General features: G+C 38.8%; 1 protein-coding gene across 1 annotated transcript in view; it reads right to left on the bottom strand.

Moving 5' to 3' along the window:
* SFMBT2 (Scm like with four mbt domains 2) overlaps window positions 1-26,218 on the bottom strand; it is a 276,850-nt gene that overhangs the window by 11,008 nt on the left and 239,624 nt on the right. Inside the window, exons 16-20 of the mRNA XM_023734391.1 lie at window positions 20,412-20,521; window positions 8,547-8,722; window positions 4,240-4,406; window positions 3,465-3,725; window positions 2,404-2,532 (exon numbers count right to left, since the gene is read on the bottom strand). Coding sequence (XP_023590159.1) covers window positions 2,404-2,532; window positions 3,465-3,725; window positions 4,240-4,406; window positions 8,547-8,722; window positions 20,412-20,521 — 843 coding nt within the window. The remainder of the gene's footprint in view (window positions 1-2,403; window positions 2,533-3,464; window positions 3,726-4,239; window positions 4,407-8,546; window positions 8,723-20,411; window positions 20,522-26,218) is intronic.

Here is a 26,218-nt window from a genome sequence, read left to right as displayed (position 1 = left end):
CACAGCATTAAAGCTATACTTAGTACATAGCAAAATTAAATTTATTTTGACATAGAGTTCAGTTTAGGACTTGGCAGTTCCTTAATGGAGGTATTCGGGTCTGTAGAAGTAGAAAAAAGAGGTAATGCTTTAAACCTGAACTAAACCTGTGAGGTATGCTGAATTTTTTTTATTAAAGTAAATCACTAATTTGGGTAGTTTGCTTATTATTATGTCTCTGATTCATAAAAGTTGAATGAATAGGCAAAATTTTATTTAGACTTCTGTGGGTTTTTTTTTTTTAGTTATACATGTGTGACGTTATACTGCATAACATGTTTGCAGGATGAAATTATAGCGTATAGATTTCTTAAGCAGTTGCCATAACACTTCAGAATTAAAAGATATGTATTCCAGTAATGGAAAGTTTATAATTTTTGCAAATGCTCCCAGTGATTATGATAATCTCTGAATTTGTAACATCCAGAGAAGTGAGTACACATAGCTATTATCGTTCCATGCACTGCGATTTCTCTCCCTCACTGGTGAACAAAGCCTCTGGTCACCTTCTAGTTCATGTAAAAGCTCAGATAACGCCTGCGGTGACCCATCGGAGAGCATACGCAAATCAGAGCCCTGGCATTTGGGCTACAACTGCACAAATTAGTAAAAATTAGTAATTAACGGTCTGATTGAATAGAAAAGGACTCAAGTGGCCATTCACTTCAGACAGCCCAGCAGGCAACAGCCTTTTATTGTGACAGGTAAAGCTGCCTAATGGAAAATCTAAAATTAAATATGAATAAGACAATTATCAATTAAACTCTACCCATTTTTCTCTCTGATAAGAGAAATAAATCGGTATGTAGAACCAAGCTTTTAACTGAGTTAGAAGAGCAACTTGGAATGAGGGATTTGTCCCTTGCTTGATTCCAGAAGTAAAAAATGTGCCAGAAACATTTCATTTCTTAGAAGTCTTAGCTTAGGAAGGCATGAAAGTTTCTGAGATACTGTTGTAAACAGCCAAGGAAGACTTAGTATGTATAGTATTTTAGTCTTTTTCCCATATCAGCTTTGTTTTAATTTTCTTGTTTATTAGTGATAACTCTGTACAAGGTTGTCACCAAATCTGCCATTGTTAAGCTTTCACAGTACAAACAGTTTTGAGCTTGGGATCCAGGAGGTAGAATCTCTGTCTTTTGTTCTATGATGGGCCCAAATGATAATGTTTCTCAGTTAAAACTGAGCATTTGAGTTTTAAAATAAAGCAAAACAAAAACAAAACTTTAGTATAGAATGCTACGTTCCATCCTTTCGAATATAATAATGTGCACAGCAGGACCTCAATCAGTGTATGTTGAATACACATATCAGTGAACAGATACAACACTGGCATATTAAACCAGCATGTATCATGTCTTTGTATACAATGCTTTTTTCATAGTGCCACGATTAATAAATACCAGACTGGGAAATGCTACATTAGGCAATGTTTTAACCAGGACTTCAAACTATTGCTTTATTTTAACTTTCCAGATGGAGATGTAGTACTATCAACAAGCCCTGAATCACATAAACTCTCACATTTTTCACAATTCCCTTTTCTGCTTGTGTTTTAAATGAATGGACAAGCTCATCACCCAGATTCTGTATGTCTAATGAAGCCGCTCTTGTTTGTCTGCTTTTAAGTTATCACCCAGAGAGGAAGTACAGCTAACGTCAGACAGTGAGGTGGTGACCTTCACCTTCTGGGCAAATCAATATGCTTCATGGCTATCTCAGAGGAAAGTAGTTTTTTACATTCTCCAGAGAAGTCCAGGAGGTAGAGTAGCTAATCTGATTGACCACTAGAGTCTTCCTACACCTAGAACAGTGTCTGGCATGCTATACCAGCTGCTGTAGAGTTGACTCCAACTTATGGCGACCCCATGTGCGTCAGAGTAGAACTGTGCTCCACAAGGTTTTCAATAACTGAATTTTCTGGAAGCAGATCACCAGACATTTCTTCGAAGGTGCCTCTGGCTGGACTCGAACTGCCAACCTTTTGTTATGCAGATGAGTGCTTTAACCTTTGCACCACACAGGGATTGTGGCAAACTATGGGCACTCAATAAATACATGCTGAGTGAGTGAATGGGGGCCCAGAAAAAGGTATGCACTAAGAAAAACATACGAGTTTTTTCACCTGTAAAATTAGAGACATTGGATAAATATTATTAACATCCTTTCTATCTCAAAAGTACTATAATTTTACCACTAATAAGAAAGCATGCTCTGAAAGTTTTGCTGGTATCAAGATATTGAAGAAAACCTCCTACAATTTTTTTTTCTCCTGGCTTTCTTCCTTAAATTAAGTCAGAGAGTTGAAGTAACATCAAACTGTGGTGTGAAGGAGAGGAGTAATACATAGCAGAACCATCATACCTGTTCCTGAAATATTTTGGCCAAGGGGGCACAGTCTGTCAGTTTAATAAACCTGACCACATCAGTCACCGTCCACTCTAATGGGTTGCTCTCCAGAACAAGTCTCTCCTCCTCCTCTTGTTTGATTTCCTACAGAGGGAAAGTAAACAGATCATTTCACTGCTTCACGGTCTGCTCAATCTTTTCTAAAACCCTCTGGGCCTGAGCCAGACTCTCCTGAACCATGAGCTATCTCTTCCCTTTGGTCTCTGATTAAGCATCTTAACAAGCTGCAGGGACTTTCATCCTCTAGGGAATTTCTTTATCAATTTGTCTGGGTTATGACTTAGCCTTCAATGACTTGTGTGCCTTTAGAGGTAGAAAAAAAGACACAGTGATAGCAGTTCTTGAATCCTGAGTTCAAGAAATCTTGGGTCTGCTTATTAGTGAAGCATCTCTGATTAAAAAGAGAAGAGGGATGATAAGGGGCTTATCCAAATATATACATGAGAGAGCCAGTCTCCCCAGTGCCCCCATTTATTTTTGTGATGATAGTGCCAGTTACTTTTCCAGCTGATCACGTACCACCCATGAGTTTAAGGGAGACCTGATACATTGATTAATATTTTATAACAATCCAGAGGTGTTAATCCTATAAAGAAGGGGGGAAGCAAAATACACGGGCAGTGATGGGAGATGCTTAGACGGGATGCTGGAAACCCAGTGTTCAAAGGGACCTTGATGACTTTATCCTGTTAATTCCCTGCACCTAACTTACTCATGACTGGTAAGAATCGCTTGCCATTTTAAAGCTTTCCAGAAAGAGATGTTATTACTTCCCTTAGAACTCCATTCTGACGTTTAATAACCCGCTCTGTCAAGATGTGAAATCACGAAGCCTTTTTGCCCGACTTAGAGCCTAAGCTAGAGCAGCTGCTAGTGTTTTTGATACTTTAAATAAGTTTCCCAAAATCAAAGACCTGAACGCTAATGCTTTTTCTTCTTAAAAATGAGAGATAAACACTGTACTCCCTAAAGTGATCCAGGCAAGTCAGTTCAAGGTATCCTTCTGCGGAGTTTACCTCTGTTCCTTCTTGTTTGGCTGTTGTGCACTTATCTTCCTCCACACAGGAGGGAGTTTGTGCTTTTCTGCCCCTCCGCGTTCTTTCCACCGGAGGGCGTCGCTCTGGCTCTGAGCTGCTCCTCAGGGTGACCGCCCTCCTGGGCCGGGCAGAGGGAACCTCCACGGAGGAGGTGTCTGTCTGGTCATCCCGGAGCTCTGAGCCGGTTTCCTCACTCCCTGTATCATCTTCCATGACATCTGGGTCCTCTTCTTCACTTTCCTAGTAAGACAAGAAATCCGTTTATAGACAGTTAGGCTAAAGAGGACCTTCATAAACAAAATAGGGTGGACTGAAACTATAGTCCGAGTGCTGGGCTTTAATCCCAGCTCCAGCTTTCCTTCCCAGGGTGGTCCTGTGCAAATCACTTGGCACTGTTTGCCCAAGGAGGCCTCTGAAGACCGATTCAATTATCTCAACATAGCACTTTCCTAGCTAAAGTTGCTGGAAATGTTAACTCTGCCTTCAACAAATAAGGAGGAGGACCGATGTCACTAAATAATTTGTGTAGAGTTTGCTGAACGGAACCTAAACTGCTGTGTAAACCCTCACTGAAAACACAATAAAATATTAAAAACAAACAAACACACGAGGAGGAGGGATCTTGCGATTTCCTGTTTCTAACCACTCAGAATCAAGGCTTCCTCTGCAGCCCTCCTGGTAAAGCAGTCACACGTGCCAACTAGAGCTGTAAGTCAAAATCAAATGTTGGAAGGTGCTTTTGAGTAGAACATACCTCCCCTGACCCTGTCGTGAAGTCTACAGTAGAAGATCTCCGTTTCTTCTGCACAAAAATGGATTTTCTTCGTTTCCTACGCCTGGCTGGTTTAGGGTGCACGCTTTCAATGCTGTTTTCACCAATTGGGGGCTTAATGATCTTCTTTCTCTTTCCATAATAATAGGCTATAGGGAAAAGGCTGATTAAAAACTTTGTAAAAGACTAGACACACACACACACACACACACACAAAGACTGAAAGAAAGAGAGAAGAAGAGAGGGACAGGAGATGAGATGGAAAAAGAAAAGGAGAGAGAGAGCATTCTTTCATTTGGGGCCATAAAAAATTGACATCTCATTTATATGTCAGGAAATAATTCTGAGGAAACAGTTGCACAGAGAGAAAACATTTCTCCAATGTCCTCAGGTTTAGATGGTAAAAGAGTTAAACGTGTCCACAGTTCTTATAGGATTTTCTCTCTGTCTCCTTTCCCTGCCCCAAATACGCCCCACTGGAGTGTTCTGACAACTGCTCCTCAAGTCTGAATCTTGAAGAACAGTCAGTAAAGAACAGTCAGTGGCCATCTCTTGGAGTGTCCTTGTCATGAATGATTTCCCCCATCTCTTGATCTGACCGAGACGGAATGGTAACCTTAAATACACAGGACAAATCAATAAAGCACCATTTTTCTTTTCAAATACTGTTCCTTATCTATTACATATTTTATTCTCTTATTAAGTGGAGACTCTAATTACTTATAAATTCTATGCTGTTCTTGCTAGCTGCTGTTGAATTGGTCCCTGACTCATGGTGACCCCCCCGCTCCCTCTAAATTCTATAGCAGGGATATATATCTACATGAATACTTATGGCCCTAATTAGCAAATTTACAAGCTTTCAATAAAAATTAATTTACTTTATAAATTAATTTACTTTATAAATTAAACATATAATCAACTAATTAAAACCACTAAGAATCCAGTATTCAATTACGATCATGATCAAAACAGCTTACTCACTGACCAAAGGCTCAACTCTCCTACTATGTAACTTCCATTATTCCATAAAAGAACCAAATATAGCAAAGAAACCTTATCTATGGATGGAGTGAGCCAAAAGAAAACTGCAAATGAAGACATCCAAGTTTACAGTGGCCTCCCCACCCTTCACAGTGAAGCATGTTTTCAGTATATCCTCACTGCTGTGCCATGAGCTGTGTTATATAGATATGTTACCTAGACTTCTGGACTTCAATTGCCTTGTATGTAAAGTGAGATCACTGGGACTAACTAGTACAGGCTTAGAGGGCGCTGTGGTGGCGAAGTGAGAATTCTCGCCTTCCCATGCAGGAGGTTCGGGTTCGATTCCCAGCCAAGGCACTTCACGTGCAGCCACCACCCATCTGTCAGTGGAGGCTTGCGTGCTGCTGAGATGCTGATTAGGTTTCAGAGGAGCTTCCAGACTAAGGTGGACTAGGAAGAAAGGCCAATCTACTTCCAAAATTCAGCCAGTGAAAACTCTACGGATCACAATGGTCCAATTCACAACCGATCATGCGGATGGTGCAGGACCAGGCAGCATTTTGTTTTGTTGTGCATGGAGGAGTCTCCATGCGTTGGGGGTGGACTTCACAGGAGCTAACAGCAACAGTGCAGGCTTCCTTCAGGACTAAAATTCCCTATCTCCTATTCCTCTCACTTGAATTTGGTTCACAAGGATGGCACTTATAAAAACTGTTGAGAAACCACATCATTGCAGCCCTACAGCTCACAGAAAAGCACACTTGCTGTGGAAAGCATCTGCATGCTCTCATCAACCTCTTGAAGGGGACACTGCACAAGAGCCTGAAATACCATCCCATCTTCGGTCTTCCTGGGACCACATTCCTTGATGAGCACGTGCAAATGACTGCCGCATGAACACTGCTTCCTGGTTATCTCTAGGTACTAAGTACAAATGAATAAGCACTTTTTCATACCCAGAAAACCCAAGTGGGCAGGTCAAGTCTGGTGCAGCCTCATCTTTTTTTTTTTTTTTTTTGAAAAAAAGCAGGACTCTGGAAACCAGAATTGGTTTTACTGAATCCAACTGAAGGTGTGGTACATATTTAGAGCCTTAGAATCAGGCTGGGTGAACGCTGCCGTTACTGTTCTCAATTCTACCTAAACAATGTTTTATCATTCCCCTACTGGTGCTTTAGTTCAGTCTTTAGCAATCTTCCCTGTAACGTGACCCAAAGGATGTTAGGATTTTCAGGTCCAGAAAAATGTTTAAACTCATTTCAATTGTGTTTGAGTTGTAATAACCTGCTGCTCCCCATGTCCTGAAAGTAGAAAGAAGTCCATTTTAAAGCCAAACAGTCAAGGCAAAGTTTAGTGCTCAGTCAACTCCTATTGTATTCAGGAACATCTGTTACTGAGCTGCCTGCTTCAGTGACTGACTCCTTTGGCCATATGTAATGTGGTGTGGAGACAAGTTCTTCAGAAAGCACTGGCCCCTGCTCTCCAAACATGCCTACAGTCTTACATGAGTGAACATGTGTGGATTGAAATGGAACTCAACATGACAGAAAAGGCAGCTGAAGAATAGATTTTTAAAGTCTATATGTATACATATAGACTAAGGTGCACGTGACCCAAGCCATGGTGTTTCCAATCACCTCATATGCATGCAAAAGCTGGACAATGAGTAAGGAAGACCGAAGAACTGACATCTTTGAGTTGTGATGTTGGAGAAGAATATTGAGTATACCATGGACTGCCAAAAGAATGAACAAGTTTGTTTTGGAAGAAGTACAGTCAGAATGCTTCTTAGAAACGAGGATGATGAGACTTCATCTCATATACTCTGGACATGTTATCAGAAGGAATCAGTACCTGGAGAAGGACATCATGCTTGGTAAAGTAGAGGGTCATCGAAAAAGAGGAAGACCCTCAACAAGATAAATTGACACAGTGGCTGTAACAATGGGCTCAAGCATAACAATGATAATGAGGATGGCGCAGGACCAGGCAGTGTTTTGTCCTGCTGTACATAGGGTCACTGTGAGTCGGAACCAACTCGATGGCATCTAACAACAACACATGTATACATATAATAGAAAGAAATCCACACTCTGAAGAGTGTTTCAAGTATATTCAGATTCTTGGTTGTGAAAGACAAGTTGACAAGTCACAGAGCACCTACCACACTGGGTCCTCGTAATATCTTAGTAGTCAGCTTGAAACACTGGCAGACACAGCAAACTGCCAGGTCACTGACTGGGATACAGTCTACCCCTTGGATTAGTTGTAAATGAGGGAAGATGTAGAAAGATCAGAAGTTGAAGACCACAGAGAAGGTTTTCAGGGCTTGATATATATGAGGTGGACGCATCTGGGAGTGGCTAAAGTCGGTGCAGAAAAAGGTCAATAGAGTAGAGGAGGGGCAGGTTTTGGAGAGGCCATCAACAGAAGGCCAAAACAAAATCAAACCACAAAAAGGTAAGCCAGTGGCCATCGAGTCGAGCCGACTTACACTCATGGCAACCCCATGTGTGTCAGAGTAGACATATACTCCATAAGGTTTTCAAGGCTGTGACCTTTCAGAAACAGATCTCGAGGCCTTTCTTCCAAAGTGCCTCTGGGTGAGTTTAAACCACCAATCTTTCAGTTTGTAGCCTAGCACTTAACTGTCTGTGCCACCCAGGGACTCCATCAGCAGAAGGCAGAAGCCACTAAATGTGATGGTGGAGGACAGAAAAGACAAGTGCTAAAGATTGGGAAAGGCCAGAGCAAGAGTAAAATTCAGGTGGTAACAACTCTGAATTCTAAGTCCTAGTGGAGAAGCCAAACAGTCGGGGGCAAAAAAAAGTAATGACTGCTTCTGAATCCTCAATTAGTCCACTAGAGACAGTTTTGAGGAATGTGGTATAAGCAGGAGAGAAGGAGATCAAGTCAAGGCTGTTTCCTCCGGGGTAAAGAAGAGCAATGAAAGAATCATTACAGTTTCTCAGTTTAAGTAATTCTGGTTACTAACCATTACTAATAATTACTTTTATCATGCTCTTCTTTCAGCCATATCGTTTTTTAAATCAATCAATCCACTGGAATTCATGACACTATATACATTTTTATTTGTTCTTTTCGAATCATCCCCATCCCTTCCTTATACCAGGCTAAAAACAAGTATCCACCACAGCAAATTTTAAAGAATTCTTTCATAGAAATTCCTATGAAAAACTATTCAAAAGGATCTGAGGGGGAAAAAAATAAAAAAATAAAAAAAGGCCAAGTACCTCAGTTTAGGTCTATGGACCAATAATTTTTTCATTACATGTACTTACTGTATTTGGTTTTGGTATGAATGGAGCAGTTCTCTGGGCAGTTTTCAGAAACCAGTACAGGACTAAACAAATTTGGACAGCATTCTAGCTTGGCACAAACTCGTCTGCAGAAATCTGCTACTTGGTCAGATGTTCGTACAATCTTGACCACTGCCCTGTAAGTTTTGCCCCTGTACCTAGAAAATAAGGAAGGAAAAACAATGGCAAGACCAAGTTATTATTTAGACTTATTTCATATATTCCAAAAGTAACCACTTTTATTTTCTAACAACAAAGCATATTGTGAGCGATTTCCACGTTATTTGTTTTTATAGTTCCTAATGATCTCACAAAAATATTTTAAGAAATGTTTAATATCATACCTAATATATGTGATAACAATGCTAAAACATAATCCACTGTAATAAAGATTTACACTTAGCATATTCTCGCTGTGTTATACATAATTTAATACCAAATATTAGTAGTATATGGTACCTATCTAATAGGAATGATTCTCAAACTAATGATAATGAAATACAATGTATATTTTCCTGATGCTATACTATTTATTTTTTTGGAAAATATGAGTGCATAAAGTACGATGATTCTGCTTTGGAAACCATGCAAATTCAGAACAATTAAATAAAATCTTTATCAAGACTATATATCATATTGTTGAAATTGGGGCAATTTCTATTATTCATAAATGGCATCTGTGCAGAAAAGTGATAGGAATAACCACCTGGTTGGCAAGGTCACATTTAAAAGGAGAGAAACACAATAGATTTTAAAACGGGGCGGGGGGGGGGACCACAGAAACCAACCAAAAAGCACAGTAGCCCTATGAGTGAGAAACAGGTGGAGTCCTCGTAAGGATTCCCTGCATCGACGAGCTCAGCAGCCAGCGGCTTTGGTGCTCGGGGAACCATAACAGGCCTCAGATGAATTATCAATAGTTAAAGGAAGAGACTTCTGTATTTTTTAAGTATAAAAGGGGCAACATGAAATGATCAACTCCTAAAACATATCTGGCCCTTCAGGGTAGCCACTCCTCTCGATCTCTGGGTTGGGAATGTGAAGAACTGCTCAGTGAAGGACAACTTGGTTCTGGAGAAGATACCTGCACTTTCGGTCTCACCTGCCACACATTTTGGCTTCCTCACTGCAAAGCAGTCTAATCAAGGGGCCTCATTTTCATGTCACAAGGGGAAGGGAGGGACACGGATGGGGACCCCAAGACAGTTTGTCAACACCTCAATGCATCAACAAGGCTGTTTCTCCTTGTGATCATGGCAGCTGTTGCTTCCTGTGAGTTTTCTCCTTTCTTGGTTTATATTTTCTAATGATTCTTTGAGGTCATCCTCGGGTGAGTTTCTCTTTTCTTACGGGGAAAGACTAGTCCAAACAAAGGATATGGAAGTTTTCTCAGTAACTTTTTCAATGCATCACAAAACAAGATCTGGAAATGTGAACATCTTCTATAGTATCCATAATGAACTGATTTTATGGAATGGAAATCCTTAAAAAATATAACCAATATTGCTTACAGAGATGGTTACTTTACTGCCATGAAATTTAAATATTAATTAAACTCTTAAGTCTTCCCTGGGGCCTGATAACAAGAAAAGTCCAATGTTGTTTTCCTTCTTTGAAAAAAGCAAAACTATTTAGTAAAGGAGTCCCTAAGTGGTGTAAACGGTTAACCCAGTCAACTGCTAACCAAAAGGTTGGCAGTTCAAGACCACCTGGAGGTGCCTCAGAAGAAGGTCTAGCGTTCTACTTCCAAAAAATCAGCCATTGAAAACCCATGGAGTACAGTTTTACTCTGGCATGCATAGGATCATCATGAGTCAGAATCGACTTGATGGCAACTGTTTTTTTTTTCCCCTTTAGTGAAAAAATGAAAATTACCCTCATCCCCTAACATGACAAAGAATTTGGAGCGAGAATGCTTCAAGAATCTAGACATTGTCATCTGTTGCTCATCAATTTGACCAAAAAACTTTCTCCTGCCCAAGAAAAGCCACAAGCAATAAAGTCATCAACATAAAACTAGAAACCAGATCTTCTGGAAAGCAAATTGGATGGGTTCTTTGTCTGAAATAGGTATTTAAGTTCTCATCCAAATCTTTATGATAATTACATAAATAATGCCTGCCTGAAAAGATGAACACTTGGAAATAACAGTTTGAATTACCATTCATTTTTTAAACTATCATTGGTACAAAATAATTATAAATCTTTTAGCTGGCAACAGATAATAGATCTTTATTTAGTTCAAAACTCACTAAATTCAGAGTCCATTGAAATTAGAACACATGAAAATAGCTGTGCCTATTAAGCTCTGCCCTTGATGTGTGCCCCCAATTTTTAAGTTGAAATCTTGAAAAACAGGTTTATTTTCCAGAAAAATTGGACATAGTGGTAGCTTTGGCAGATGACACTTGCATTAGTTTCTAGAAAACCAACCAAAATCAGAAGGAATGAACTACTCAGGTAAATTGACATTGTCAATTCATGACGTGAAATCTTTGTCAAACCTGCTTTTTCACAAACGCATTCAAGACTCCATCAGGCCACTATAAAATACAACAAGAACAACAAACATGTTGTACACATATGAGTATAAAATAATGAGACTGTTATTTCTGTAATTTGCAAATAAACCATTAAATTCAAAACTGGTGATGTGGTTCACGAAGAATAATGCGGTGATAGAAATAAACACGGTAACTTCTACTGAGCTTATTTCAACGTTTTTAAAAATATCTCTTTGAAGTCTGGAAAAATATCCTTTTTTTCTCTTAATAACTCATTGTTTAAAATATCAACAGCAAAAGAAAACTAAAATTCTAACTTAAAAAACTACATTTTATGTTTATACACTGGACTTCCATATACCAGCCCTTCTCCACTCTTTTTTTCCTCAATTTCTCTGATGTGCCAACCTTGACTTTCTGCATAGTAAGAACTAAAAAGCAATCCTTTGTAGATAAGATCAAGGTTTAAATCCTATACCCTTGTACAACTGTTGATTTTTCTACGACCTCTATTGACCCTAGATATAGAAGCTTCCGTCTCCTTCCCCGTGAGGAGGGCCTCTATTATTCATTTTTGGGTGGTTCTTGCCTATTGCTTTTTTTGTGTTCCATTATAAAAATGGCCCAACTCTGTGAACACAGTATCTCTCTCATGTTTTGGGACATGTAGAATAAAATATTTTATTAGCACATTTTCCCTTGCAGTTTTATATACTACAGTGTTGGCTCCGTACAGAAGAGCACAGTATCAGGATTCTTTTTTCTTTTTTTTTATTGTTGTAAATCAATTATCAGGATTCTTAAAAGTCCCTTAAAAAATAATAACAAGAGGTAAAAAAAAAAAAAAAAGGAGAAATATGAAAACAAGGCCCAAATTCAAACTATGGAACTAGGGCTCAGATAGATAACCTCCAAATAACAAAGCAGATACGTCCTATGACACATCAGAGGGAAGTATAAAAGGAAAAAAAATACAGGAAAAGGAAAATCTCAAAAATTATGGCTTTTTTTGTGGCTAGTTTGAGATGATTCAGTGGAAACTAGTATTTTAGTGAAATCTTGTAGAATTAGGAGAAGCCAACCTAAATTGATGAAAATAAAAATTACAGTACAGATAAAAACAGAACAAACTTCTTTCCTCTTCCTTGCCCCTTCTGGAAAATTCTAAAACCCATGGCGGTGATGGAGGGGTAGGGGTGGGAGCTGAGCAAGGAAGGTGTACCAGACTGGGGAGAGGTGAGATGCCAGAGCCCAAGCCGGGTAAGAAGGGTACATGCAGGAGGGCATGCAGCACAGGGTGTCGGAGCCTGAGCAGGGTGAAGTGGGGCCACTGGGACTTGCTGCCTGCATCTCCCTTCAGTGAAGGACTTGCTGCCTCAGCTGCTATGAGTATTGTTAGCAGAAAGCCTTCAGCTATCAGTCCCTTTAGTTTGCCTTAGCTGTAAAAAGCTGCCTGTCCCCTACCTTTCCCAGGGACAGCCCTATCCAATAACCCAATGGTCCAACTTGGGACTACCCGGAAGAGCCATTCTAACTCAAGAGCTCCTCACAGACTATAGTTAGGCTCAGTTTCTCCCTCTGCTCCGTCCTGCTTCCTTCCTTTTTCTTCCATAGGTGCCAGTAACAAGGGCTCATCTTAACAAACATCCTGTACATTAAGCCCATCTGGGAGGAATGACACTCATGGCATTAACAGAAGTGATCACACTTAATGCCAGATCATGGTTTCTAAACACCATTTAGTACAAAAATGAACAACAACAAAACTAAGGCTTCTTAGAGGAATGGTGAATTCCAGAACTGGGGCTGGAAAACGACAAGATGAACTGGGAACATCTTGTTGGGTCAGAAAGTGAGAAAGTATCAGAGAATGACGGAAACGTGAAAAGGCCATAAAAGCTAGTTTGATGTAGCTCCCACTGGCCAAATCTGGGATAATCTGAGCATCAAAGTATGTAACGGATTACAATCCACTGAATAAAATAGGAATCTAGAACTCCATTCATTGACATAAATAAATGAAGAATAAACTGCAAGTCTGATGAGGAATGGGATATTTACATACTGTCAAAGTGTCTCCTCACAAACTACTTTTACAGAGGGGAAGTTTGGCAGTTGTCACCTTAGTGAAGTGACCAAAGTTAGCATTACCAGTCATGAGACAAATTGAAAATGTGTGCCATAGGATGTAATGAGAAGAAGGTAACATTTCTTCTGTGATATTCCTGCTGAAGATGCGTAACTTGAATCCAATCATGAAAAACATCAAACAGCAACAAAAGTGAAGTCGTATTTTACATAATCTTCAAAAGTATCAAGGTAATAAAAGTCAAGGAAAGTCTGAGTAGCTGTTTCAGAAGGAGGGAGACTAAAGAGACACAGTAACCAAATGCTTTGTGATTCTGGACTGGACGTGTTTGCCATAAAGGACAATATTGGGATAACTGGTGAAACTTGAGTGGAACCTGAGGATTAGATGGTAATAATGTATCAATGCAGTCCCTGGTTAGTGCAAACGGTTAACACGGTTGGCTGCTAACCAAAAGGCTGGAGGTTAGAGTCCACCAAGACGTGCCTCAGAAGAAGGCCTGGTGATCTACTTCCAAAAATCAGTCACTGAAAATCCTATGGAGCACAGTTCTACTCTGACACACATGGGGTCACCATGAGTCGCAATCAACTAGATGGCAACTACTTTTTTTTTAAATGCATCAATATTAATTTTCTGATTTTGATAGTTGTAGTTACGTAGGAGAATGTCTTCATAGGAAATACACAATAAACATTTGAGAGCGAAAAAAGTTTATTCTGTACTTGCAACTTTTCTGTAAGTTTGAGACTGATTCAAAATAAAAATTTTTTAAAATAAATGATAAAAATAACCGTATATTCAACCATAGAAGAGAATGACTTACTGATACATGCTACAACATGGATGAACCTTGAAACCATCACAGTGAGTGAAAGAAACCAGATACAAAAGGTCACAGATTCTATGATTGCATTTATATGAAATATCCAAAATAGGCAAATCCATACAGAGACAGAAAACAGATCTGTGAATGCTTTATGGGTATGAGGTTTCCTTCAGGGGCAATGGAAATGTTCTGGAACTAGACAGAGATGACGGCTGCACAACATTAGCTGTTAGCTGCCATCGAGTTGATTCAGATTCACGGCCACCCCATGTGTGTCAGAGAAGAACTGTGCTTTATAGGGTTTTAAAGGTTGTGACCTTTTAGAAGCAGATTGTCAGGCCTATCCTCTGAGGTGCCTCTGGGTAGGTTCAAACCGCCAACCTTTCGGCTAGCAGTCAAGCCTCAACTGTTTGCGCCCCACAAGGCTGCCCTAAATGCCGCTAAACTGTAGACTTTAAAATGGCTAAAATGCAAAAGTTTTATGTTATGCGCATGTTACCACAATAAAAAAAATGCAGTTTCATCATATAATAACTCAATGTCTATTAAGCTTAATGTATGACAGGTTTTCCTTCAAATAAGTATTTTCTGAGTGCTAGTGGTTAAGAACAAACACTTTCAGTTATTATTGCAATATGGAGGGAAAACTGTTTGGAACAACAATAAACTGACTTGTTTTAGAGATGGTCAACAAACTAGGGCAATTTTTTTTCCATACTAAATATATAAAGATATTAGACTATTAAAAAATACAGGCAACAGGCAGTTCTAAGATTTTACCCAATGGCTGGGATGTAATGGTATGGCTGCATTTATATAACACTGTAAATTATATTTTCTCAAGGACTCTACATCATTTGATTCTTATACAATCAATCTTCCAAGATGGTATGGACAAGTGTTAGTAGCTCCAATTGATAGACATGGAGTCATGGGGAGGGCAGATGGCATGTTTGGCATCACACAGAGCACCCAGGAGAAGATCCAAAGCTACAATCCTAGTCTCCTTACGCTACTCCTTATTTTACCAAAAGTAAAAACACAAGAATCTGTTTAATGCTTTATCTGTCATAAAAGACTTTAAAAAGGCATATCAATGGCATAATTTTGCAGGCAGGATATGCAAAGAGAACCTTTAAACAGCATGGGATAATACCCTTCACTTTGTATTGTCAATGTGAGTCCTGAGGGAAAATCCCTTAGCCATATAATTTATTAAATGGCCCAGCCAGGCTACTGTAGACATTCAGGTAAGGTTTTTAAAGCATGTATTACAAGTTCTGAGAAGAAAAGGAGGAAAATATTAAGAGAGACAACCAAGCCAGCACACAACCAAGCTAGTAGAAAACTCCTTGCTATGACGAATCATCTCAGAAGGAAGGAAGGGAAAAAAAAGAAACAAGGTAAAGATCACTGAGTTGGAACTGATGAATAATGATTTAGGAAATAATATTGGAATTAGTGTTCCCTCTCCTTGAGCATAGAGAATGTGACCCAGCTGGACCCACAAGGACCCAAAAGGACTCACAAGGACACGTCAACTGGGCCCTGAGCTATAAAGGCAATAGCGAAGATGATCTTGGAAAGTATCTTTTAGGGAAACTTTCACATAAAGCCAATCAAACAGAACACATAAGACTTTCCACTCTTGTCTTTTCCTGTTAGCATTTAGTAAATAGAAATTTGTTGGACCAATGAAGACCCTCCTGACTGTCATTACTGAAACCTATACCAATGATTGTTAAGAAAGACAATTCAAAATGGAGGATCACAGTTTCTAGCCAATCTTAGAAGGTTAAACTTTCAATGGTTTTGCCCATTTGTAATATGAATATATACTGATGATTCTGTAATGGTCTTTGGACTCAGCCAGACATGGCTGTGGCAGCATGCTTGTCCGTTTTCCCACTTTTGTCTGTTCTGTGATACTTCCTTGGACTCGGGCAGACATGGCTCTGGCAGCATGGTTCTCCGTTTCCCACTTTTGCCTTTTTAAATATATGCCGAATAAAACTTTCTTTTTGCTTTACTAAACTTTGTGATGTTTTTACGCTTCAACAATAACGAAGACAGCAAAAAAGATGGGGGAGGAGAGAATTTTAAGGACGGTATCTAGCAAGGAAGAGATTTTTCATTTCAGGCAGTCCTCAGGGGCTTGAGCCCCAGTTTTTTCCTCAGCACTTTTGGGTTACTGAGATTCCACAGAAATCTAGAAGTAAGAATGTAATCTGTTTATAAATTGAGGATATAAAGAGGAGGTGCTGAAGCTGACTCCAGTCTCAGAAGTACCCTTTGAAAACTGAGCCCTTAACAGTAAAGGAAGCCATAGAACAAGAGAAAGAAAGTGAGGGCATGCTCTTCTTGGTTGTCAAAATGGGATGACATAAATTTGGCTTAAGTCATATCATTCATATAGGAGCCCTGGTGGTGCAGTGGTTAAAGCGCTCCGCGGCTAACTGAAAGGTCAGCAGTTCGAACCCACCAGCTGCTCCGAGGGAGAAAGATGTGGCAGTCTGCTTCCATAAAGATTTGCAGCTTTGGAAACCTTATGGGGCAGTTCTACTCTGTCCAATAGGGTCACTATAAGTTGGAATTGACTTAACAGCAGTGAATTGTTTTTTTTTTTTTTTGGGGGGGGGGGGCCGGGGGGAGGGAGGTTATTTCATTCATCTTCAAAATGACTCAGATCATGACCTTTTCACAAAATCTTGTTAGGCAGTGATGTAGGTGGGAGTAGAGGACAAGGTTCCAGCTCTTAAATCTGAATTCACATCCTTGAATACTGAAGGAAAAATTAAAAGGAAAAAAAAAAAGAATAATCCTAATAACCCTGCAAAAATAGGGAAGCTTCACATGCCATGAGAAAATCACTCTTCTTATGTACGATATAGTAAGATAACAAGACTTTTCTTTCACTGGTTACATCTTCTTACTCATCAGGCACTAGGGTCAATATATTGGTTCCCGGGCTTTTAGCCTGGATATGATACTTAACCTCACCAGAATATTTCTTTTCTTTCTCCTTTCCTACATTTCAAGTAATGCAAAGCACAATCAATGGTCTTTTCTAGTATCAACGGAAATGCTGTACAATAAATGGAATAAGTCAATGAATGAGTGAGTGTGTATGTTTGGAAAGACTACTTCTAATTCAAAACATCCTAAACTGGTCCCTGTTTGAACCATAAACACCACACCCATTGTCTGATGAACTTAAGTACACACATACACACAAACTGAGTTTTCTCACAGATTAGATTGGTTCATCTGCTTTCCTAGTGTAAATTTATACCTTACATTTTCAGGAAAGCAAATAGCACAAATCTGAGCAAAGTAAACAAAGCTGAACAAATGAACAAAACAAAAACCTTTTTCAGTGGAAAGACCCTCAGCTTGGGAATCCTTTTTTACATAAAGCACTTTATAGCCAAACAGTACATCTTACTATTCATAAAATATGGGCACGAGTTAAAGTAGGCAAAAAAATCAAAAAAATAAAAGCACATACAAAAGTAGCCACTGCTTTTGAAAAAGAAACCAAAAATATCGTTTCCATAAAACTGACCATGTCTCACCTAAAAGTGAAGATCTGATTTTATCTTCTTGCTTCTGCCTAAGTGATAATGAAGTTTAACTCATTTGAAATTATAGCAGGCTAATTACTCTTTAAATATTCTGAATAGCTGTAACAATGGACTGGGAAAATCTATTAGGTTTCTACCTGGCTTTTATAAAAATTACCATAAAAACCATTCTAGGAAGAGTTAACATAGTCCTTTTCTTCCCCCTCAACAATATTCTACAGCATGCTGAAAAACAGATTTAAAAATCTTTAGGAAGTCTTTTTTTTTTTTTTTTAATTCCCCTAAGGTATAGCCTGAATTCCTCCTCCTAAAATTCAAAATAATGTAGGTCAATTTAGTATACTGAAATTCACTGGCAAGAAAGAATTCTCTCTTTCGAAACAGTTGAAATGAACAACATTATAGTTCAATTTTCCTTTTGCACAACAGCTCGTACATTTTTACCTTTCAATACATGTTGAAAACTAATAATATGACAGACTCCTTACACGCTGTTCAAGTATTGCAATAATTTCTTTAGGAACAGTATAAAAGGCATGGTTGTTGGATAAATTGGAAAAGTCATTGAGAGACAACTGTAGATGATAGCGTTAGTTTTTATTATATTTACAGGTTTACCGCTTCAATGGCACCTCCATCCTCTCATGTAAATGGATCTTAACTCTTCAGTGTAGGGGAAAACAAACAAACCAGAAATCCTAGATGCTAAGTGATAGCAACCATTATCGTCCTATGGACAATTTCATGTCCTTTCTTCCTGAAAACACTCTTTGTAATTACAATTCAGTGACAACCAACCAAGACAATTGAATACCTTAAAAGTAGGTCTCCCCTCTGCTAGGCTAATTTATTCACGATAGAAAACATTTCTGCCCTTCAGCTAAATGGGAAGAAGCCAGATCTCTCTCCTTCCATTTGCACCAAAGAAAATAGCAAAGTTGTCAAGATCTAAAAAGTTGTTTTACAACAGAAGGAATGAGGTAACTCAACATGTAGGATTATAACAGGAACGTGCCTACTGACTGTGAACCTGTCATCATTATTAGCAGCTGCTTTGAGATGCTACCGTGATGTAACACACTTGAAACCCAGTTTAGACAGACATTTTCTCATTATAAGTTGTGTAAGATTCTGCTATGGAACTTACTGTCATATTTGATATAATAAGTAATACATTGCCTATACAATACAGCAGGGCTGGATTTCACAATGTCTGTTTTGAGTGTATCAGGCTGGATTTAATAAAAGTTCTGATCGACTTGGTAACATGAAAATGAGTGCAAACTCTGCAAAATGAACTACCCCTGTCATTTTGGTGTCTGGAACAGGTTTTGGGAGACTTTAATGGAATTTAAGACTTTTGTGCTTTTACTATTTCTATATCCATTAGGTGTACTTTTGGATGTAATGAATTTTACAGAAAAGTTTTAAAATGAGAAGAAGCATTTCTCCATATAAACACCTGTATAAGTTTTCTGCCACTACTAATATGAATTGACCTTATAAGGAAAAGTTCTACTACTGCTGATGACTTCTCCCTTAGATAAAATGAAAAAATATGAAACATAAGACACACACACAAAAAAAAAACTTGATTAATTTTTTCAAAGCGCTAGGTGAAGCTCATTTGCATATTACTTGGGAAAGAAGGAAAGAATGGAGTGTCACCTTTCATTGACAAGCCACTTTACAAAAATAAACTTTCTCTTTATTTACATATCATATGGTATAAATTTAAATAAGTTTACATATATTGTGACTTGGCAGAGTATCATTAGACCACAAATGACTTATACTGAATCTAAAATTACAGACATGTTCAAAAAAGACACCAGAAATGCTGAGTTGATTGCTGATGATGAATGTTGAATAACTGTACAATATGTCTCAACATCTCCACTCAGTACCAGTATGAGTTAACGACAGAGGGAAATATAACTGGCCATACACATTATTTAATATTCCTCCATTTTCATTATGCATCAGATACATGCCTTTTTTATAGGAGATACACTAGCCATGGAAGAGTGGTACACTCTTTAAAAAAGCATCATTTCCCAAATGTTACCTTTAAATGATATTTTAGGGAACAGTCATAAAAGAAGTTGACCAGTCAGATCTATTCTATTTGAAAAGCATAATAAACATTAAAAGTCCTCTCAAAACACCAAAGCTATCATAAAACATGAAGTTATCTTGAAAAATATATCTTTTCCTACTTACCTCCTCAAAACTGAGTTCAAGCACAATGATCCAGTTCATACTCTCAATTTCAGAGTTACAGAAACTTAAAGCAAAGCAAAAACAACTAGCCTACTCGCAAATAAGGAAAAAAGTGGCTGACTACATGTCAACCTGAAGCCCACTGCCATTTTACATAACAAAAACCAAATAGCTGTATTGGCTCTTTTTATCTTTTAAAACTGTAAATTCCCAGAATAGAGAACGTATGTGTTTGACATAAACTCTTTACAGTATCAAATTTTAAGAAACATTAGTAAATACATGAAAAGGGATATCCTCTCTATAATTTTTCCCCTTTTGATCAAATACACTACTGACCCTGAAACACAGTAAGTTTTTATTCTGAATGAACAATTCTGATGTTTAACATAATAAAGTATTAGTCAAACAAATCTTTACTTTAGAAGTCCTAAGGCTTACGGCCAACTCTGTGTAGCAAAAACATTAATAAATCTATATATAGTATATAGAACTGCAGAGCAACAGTTCTTTTGTTTGTTTCCATTTCTCTGTGCTATGTCACAAAGAACAAGAAGTTTCAAAGCAGTAGGGTCAGCATTTTAAAAACCCTTGTTTTCTAGAACGGAAAACACTTACTTTGCCTTCAGTGTCTCTTCCTGGAAGTTCCAGTGTGGGTCTTCCACCAGCTGTAATTCTCTTAAAACCCTTCCAGGCTTGTAAGCTGCATTGATTATCATGCTAAGAACCTGTTGGAAAACAACATAACTGCAGTGAATTTCAATTGGATTCATTCCTACTAAAACAATAATGCTTTGAAAACCACACCACTGGCACTACAAGAAGTACTCACTGAACACCTACATGAAGTGAAGTACGGTGATTAAGCTTGATAGAATATTTTGAAGGTAAACACTCAGTTGCCTCACTATCAATGGGATAAAACCGGTGGTAAAATCTAATCCCTCTGGGTAGGAAAGTGTGAACTGCTCACCAGGGGGAGTGGAAGACTCTCATTAACTCTTCTTGGCTGCAGAAAAATTAAGCCATTTCCTCCAAAGAGCAATTTATTATTCTTCTACAGGATTACTCTTCCATAGGATAGGGTATTGGAAATTTAATTTTATTTTTAAAAATAAATTTCAAATGGGAACAATGAAACTGAGACAGTATGTTCATGCCAACACTTCCAGATAGATACCACATACCCGTAAGGAGGGTAACAAATTATTTGCAACTTACCTGATGCTGACTCAATTTACCCGTTGCCATAGAGTCGATTCTGACTCATAGCAACCCTACAGGACAGAGTAGAACTGCCCCATGGGGTTTCCAAGGAGCTTCTGGTGGATTCGGACTGCCTACACCTTTTGGTTAGCAGCTGTAACTCTTAACCACTTCACCACCAGGGCTCCTTGACTCAATTTATGGATATTTAATACTAGGACAACTCTCTCAGAGACGTATTTTAAAAGAGAATCGACACCATCTTACCCCATCCAATACTCTATTTCCTCAAATTACCCCTTCATTCGCAAGCCCCTTGTAAAAAAACATAAGCACGTGGTCATTGCCCATTGTGGGGCTCCCACAAGGACCAGGCGTTTCTCTTCTCAACTGCATGCTCTGGGGAGATATAACACATTTCTGTCCTTGCTAACCTCCATATACTTCTCAAATGAAAAAAACAAGGGACTTAAAACCTTGGGACACTCACCTTTTAATAAGCCAATCATCATTAACTATTAACATTTATGAGTTCCGGCATGCTAGGAGCTGCTGCTACTTGGAAAGAGAGCCTGAAGAATTTGAAGGTACAAAGCAGCAGACAAAGGGACACGCAGAAAACTTATGGTGCTCAGTCCTATGAAATGAGCAATTTTTTTTGTTTTTTCGCCCGGCACTAGGAACACAGAGAGGAATAGGACACAGTACCTGTCCGTCCTGAAGTTTCTCCCAGTCTGCAAGAGGTATAAATGAATAAGCCAGGCACTGAGCGCATATTTCATGTTTCAGAGCAAAATACAAACGAGAGAGTGAGGGAAAAAAACCACGGAGACGGGAGCCTGGAATTATTGCCAAAGTGCTTACTCTATTTTGGAGGAGACCAGTCCAATACAAACGGAAAGGAAGTCAGTGAAAGTATGTTGCAGGAATTTTCCTGTTGCAGTTTTTCACATATCTGATGCGTCTTTGGAATGTAACCAACCTGGTTTACACCTTGTATTTATTCCAGAAAAACAAAGCTTTCTTGTCTTACAACTGAGGATTCAATTTTAAAATATTTTATACTATGAAGACAGCACAGCAATTGTCTCTTCTTTGCAGGGGTTCCAAGGACTTTGTAACTCCCCATCAAGAGAGCATGGCTCAGCAGGCACTAACAGGCCACGACAATTCAGTACAAGCAGTTTCAGCCTGTTGGTGTTTTCCGTGTTAGAATAATCATCTGATCTTGTTGTCAGTACAACTTATAGAAACTGAGTTACAAAATAAATCTAATCAGAACTGGCTGAAATAATGCACAAAGTGCTTATCAACAGACAATGAAATTTCAACCCATTCTTTTCAATGTGTTTAGCTGAGAAAATCCCAAAGCAATGCGCTATTTGCTGCATATTGAAATGCATTTTGTGACTGTGAGAAGAAAATGCCTTCCCGAGTTCAATTCAGTCTGGAAATCGGCAGCAATTACGTTGAAAAAAGCATCTAACACTGAATATTTTACAATGAGTGTATCCCATGGCTTTTCCTGATGCTACATTATTTGTCTCCAAATTTAACAAGCTCTCTCTAACACTCTGGAATTGTGAGCTGTATTTTTTTTTGTTTGTATTTTTTTTGTGTACACGACATCTTAATGTATTTTAGTTAATGCCATAAAAATAACTATATGGACAGCCATTATCACTATTCAGAATTAGACTGTATTATTGTACCTTGCAAAACATCAAAATTCAATTCATTACGATCAGAGAGGGGAGAATGGAATCTGTCCCTAAGTAACTAACAGGATCTTAGGTGTGAGGCCAGTAAACACTGTTCCCAATAAACTGGTGTGAGGGTTTGAGTAACTCAAGGAGGATTTCTTGAGATTTTATGACATGTTCGTTAAGAACATACACATAAATCCCCATGGATTATTAGAACAGAAAGGCAATAACCTTTGTAGTTGGACAGATCTAGGATCAAATCCCAGTTCTACCTCTTAGGAGCTATAAGTCTTTGGGCAAGATGTTTATGCTGCCGGATGAAAAGCCCCGGGTTTTGCTCGGCGGAGTGACTTGTTACAGCCAATAAACAAAAGGCCGAGGTGAGAGATCAGAAAGAAGACTTTGTTTCCTTGTATAAGGAAAGGAGCAACAGGGGCTGCTGCCTCCAAGACTGCTCACAGACAGCTTGGGGAGGTGGGCTTTTACAGAGAGCAGACAAGGAAACGCAAATTCATCATGAATATCCAGCATTGACCTTCACACAGGCACTCAGGGCTTGGGGATGACTAGGCATTTTCTTTAGGTAAGTGTTTGAATCTCCAGGATGGAGGAAGAGATAGATTTTTTTCTTTATTAGCACGTTAAGTTTCCACCCACAGGCAGCCATCTATGGCTTATTCTGTGGTTATCTTTTCAAGGACAACTTCAGAAGAATGTGCAGCCTATTCTGCTTGGTGTAGGAGGATAAGCCAGAGCAGGTGTCTCTTAGAAGGGCTGGACTCTGAGGCTGCCTTTGTCTCCTGGAATTGTTGAGCTCTGAGGCTGCCTGTCTTACTTACACTTTGACTTTCCTCATCTGTATAATGGGGGCATTGCTATTTACTTGGTGCATTGGGATGTTATGAGGAATAAAAGAGATAACATCTTGGCATACAAAAATATGTAAATGAAGCTGTCTTCTATCAAAAATGAAAAACACCAGTGCAGTCCTCATCAGTCTATAAAATAAACTCTCTCCTATCCCTTCAACCTTTCTGTCCCACTGGCCTGTATTTGTTTCAGTTCTACATCTTTAGAAACTAACTCTCCTAAAAAGCTCCTTAACTTTTTAGCTACTGCCCTCTTTTCGGAGCCAAACTTCTCATTAGTCTAAACTTTTAAATTCTTCATCTTCAATTTAATTGTCAACGTTCCAAAATTTGGTTTCCTCTCCAACTACTACATAAAAATGCTTTGGAACGGTCACCAATGTCCTAATTATCAAATCCAATTAGGACTTTCCCCATCACTGGATCTCTGAGTCATCCTACACTGCATTCCACTCCCCAGTCCTGAAATTCTCCTTTCCTTTCCTACCTCTGCTCTATGAGGCATACAAGTTTGTTCAGAATATGGTGAGTGGACCAGGGTATGCACACAAGAGGAGAGAATAATTAAGGTGAGGAAAAGACAAAGAGAATAGAGTGTAGGTGCTATTTTGTGTAATTCAGCAAGAAAAGAAAGAAACTCCAAACAGCAGTTGGCCCACACTCTCTGTTGCCCCAAAACTAAAACCATTCCCGAGGCCAACTCTTCAGACAAAGATTAGACTGGACTATGGGACGTAAAATGATACTCGTGAAGAAGGTGCCTCTTAGCTCAAGTAGATATATGAGACTAAATGGGCAGCTCCTGTCCAGAGGTGAGATGAGAGGGCAGAGAGGGTCAGGAGCTGGTTGAATGGACACAGGAAATCCGGGGTGGAAAGGAGGAGCGTGCTGTCACGGTACAGAGAGAGAAATTGGGGTCACATAACAATGTATGTATAAAGTTTTGTATGAGAGACTAACTTGAATTGTACACTTTCACTTAAGAGACTATTAAAAAAAATAAAAGAGAAGACGAGACACAGAAACAGTGAGACTGAGGAAAGACAGCCATGTGAAGACAGAAGCAGAGATTGGAGTGATGCAGCTACAAGCCAAGGAATGCCAAGGATCGCTGACCATCACCAGAAGCTGGGAGAGAGGCATGGAATGGATTCTCCCTCAGAACCCTTGGAAGGAATCAACATGGCCGATACCCTGATTTTGGACTCCCAGCCTCCAGAACTGTGAGACAATAAATTTCTGTTCTTACAAACAGCATTTGGTACAGAAGCTACTCAATAAATGTTAGTTTCCTTCTCCTACTCTCCTCCTTTCATGTACAATTTCAGCACTCAAAAGATTATGCAAATTAAAGATTTTCTTCCTCTTCACTTAATGAAATTGTTATTACATTATTTCCTTTCATAGTCATTTCCATGAAAACTTCTTCTCACAAAACACCAAAAGTCATTTAGATATTTCCAATCTCAACTATATTACATGATTAAAGTTATAACAATGTTGAAAGTGCATGGACCCACTTAACAGGTAAGTAATTTCGTTGAGTGTCAAAATTATGAAAACATTTCAGAGTGCAAATATGGCTCCCCTAGCTTGGGCTAGACTGACTTAGTGGGAAGAAGAATCCATGACTTTGAAGGTTTATAATCTGTTGAATTCTAGTGACTTTGTGGTGAAGTTTCTTTGGGGTAGACTTTTAGAGGCAGACTAACCTCCAGGATAACACGAGGGAGAATTTTTTCTCTTAAGGGGGTCAGAAAAAGGATCTGGAAAAAAAAGACACCCTCACTCCAATATTCTGTCCACTCCATGGTTTACCAGCTCTTTCTGCTGCTTAGTCTACTCAGGGTTGATGGTTACAACCAGCTTTTTAAAGAAATCAGGACACATCAAAGGTCCCCGTGGGCCTAAAGTATTTCTTCTTTGGAATCTCAAAAGTCAGATGGGATGGATCTAATTTTATGAATAGTTTTTATTTTTAAATAAAAGGATAAAAAATTTTTCCTGCTTAATCAGTAATTTCTCTACAAATAGGGTTTCTCTAGAGAATGGTATCTTATGTGGAAAGTTGCAAGAGAAATGAGAAAAGACACAGACTTCAACACCTGAAATTATCAGTAAAATCAGAAACTCCGTGAGGTGCAGAGCAAGCAAGCAGAGTTCGTATTTTTGTAACCATATTTAAATGGAAATGTTAATTTTGAAAGGTCTGTTTTGGAAAAGGAGCGCATTTGAGAGTTTCGGAAGAATTGCAGCAGCTATGCCTTCTTCCCCTCAGTTGTATCACACTGACCCTACATCTCAAAGGCCTATGATGTCAACAATACTGTGGTAGCATTACTTCTTAAACTCTTATTCATGTAAATGCCATAAACAACTGGAAATAAAGGAAGATGCACTTGCAACAAAAAAAGAGGAACCAGGAGAGTCTTTTCTTCTTTACAGCGCAGCATAACCTGCTAATGAAGCCAGAGAAAGCAGCAAGTAGCTATGAAAAGAACACAAAGCAAATAACTCAGAAAGTTATCTACCCCTTAATAGTAGGTGTTTTCATTTTGGTGCTTCAAAAACTGACTGCTCTGTGCATGTCCCAAGATCAATGCAATTGCTGCATCTAATTAAAAAAAAAAAAAAAAAAAAAAAA

Source organism: Trichechus manatus, unplaced genomic scaffold, assembly GCF_000243295.1.
Source record: "Trichechus manatus latirostris isolate Lorelei unplaced genomic scaffold, TriManLat1.0 scaffold00067, whole genome shotgun sequence".
NCBI classification, from domain to species: domain Eukaryota; kingdom Metazoa; phylum Chordata; class Mammalia; order Sirenia; family Trichechidae; genus Trichechus; species Trichechus manatus.
Note: the sequence above shows the minus strand (reverse complement) of the source record. Positions and strands in the feature narration are given on the sequence as shown.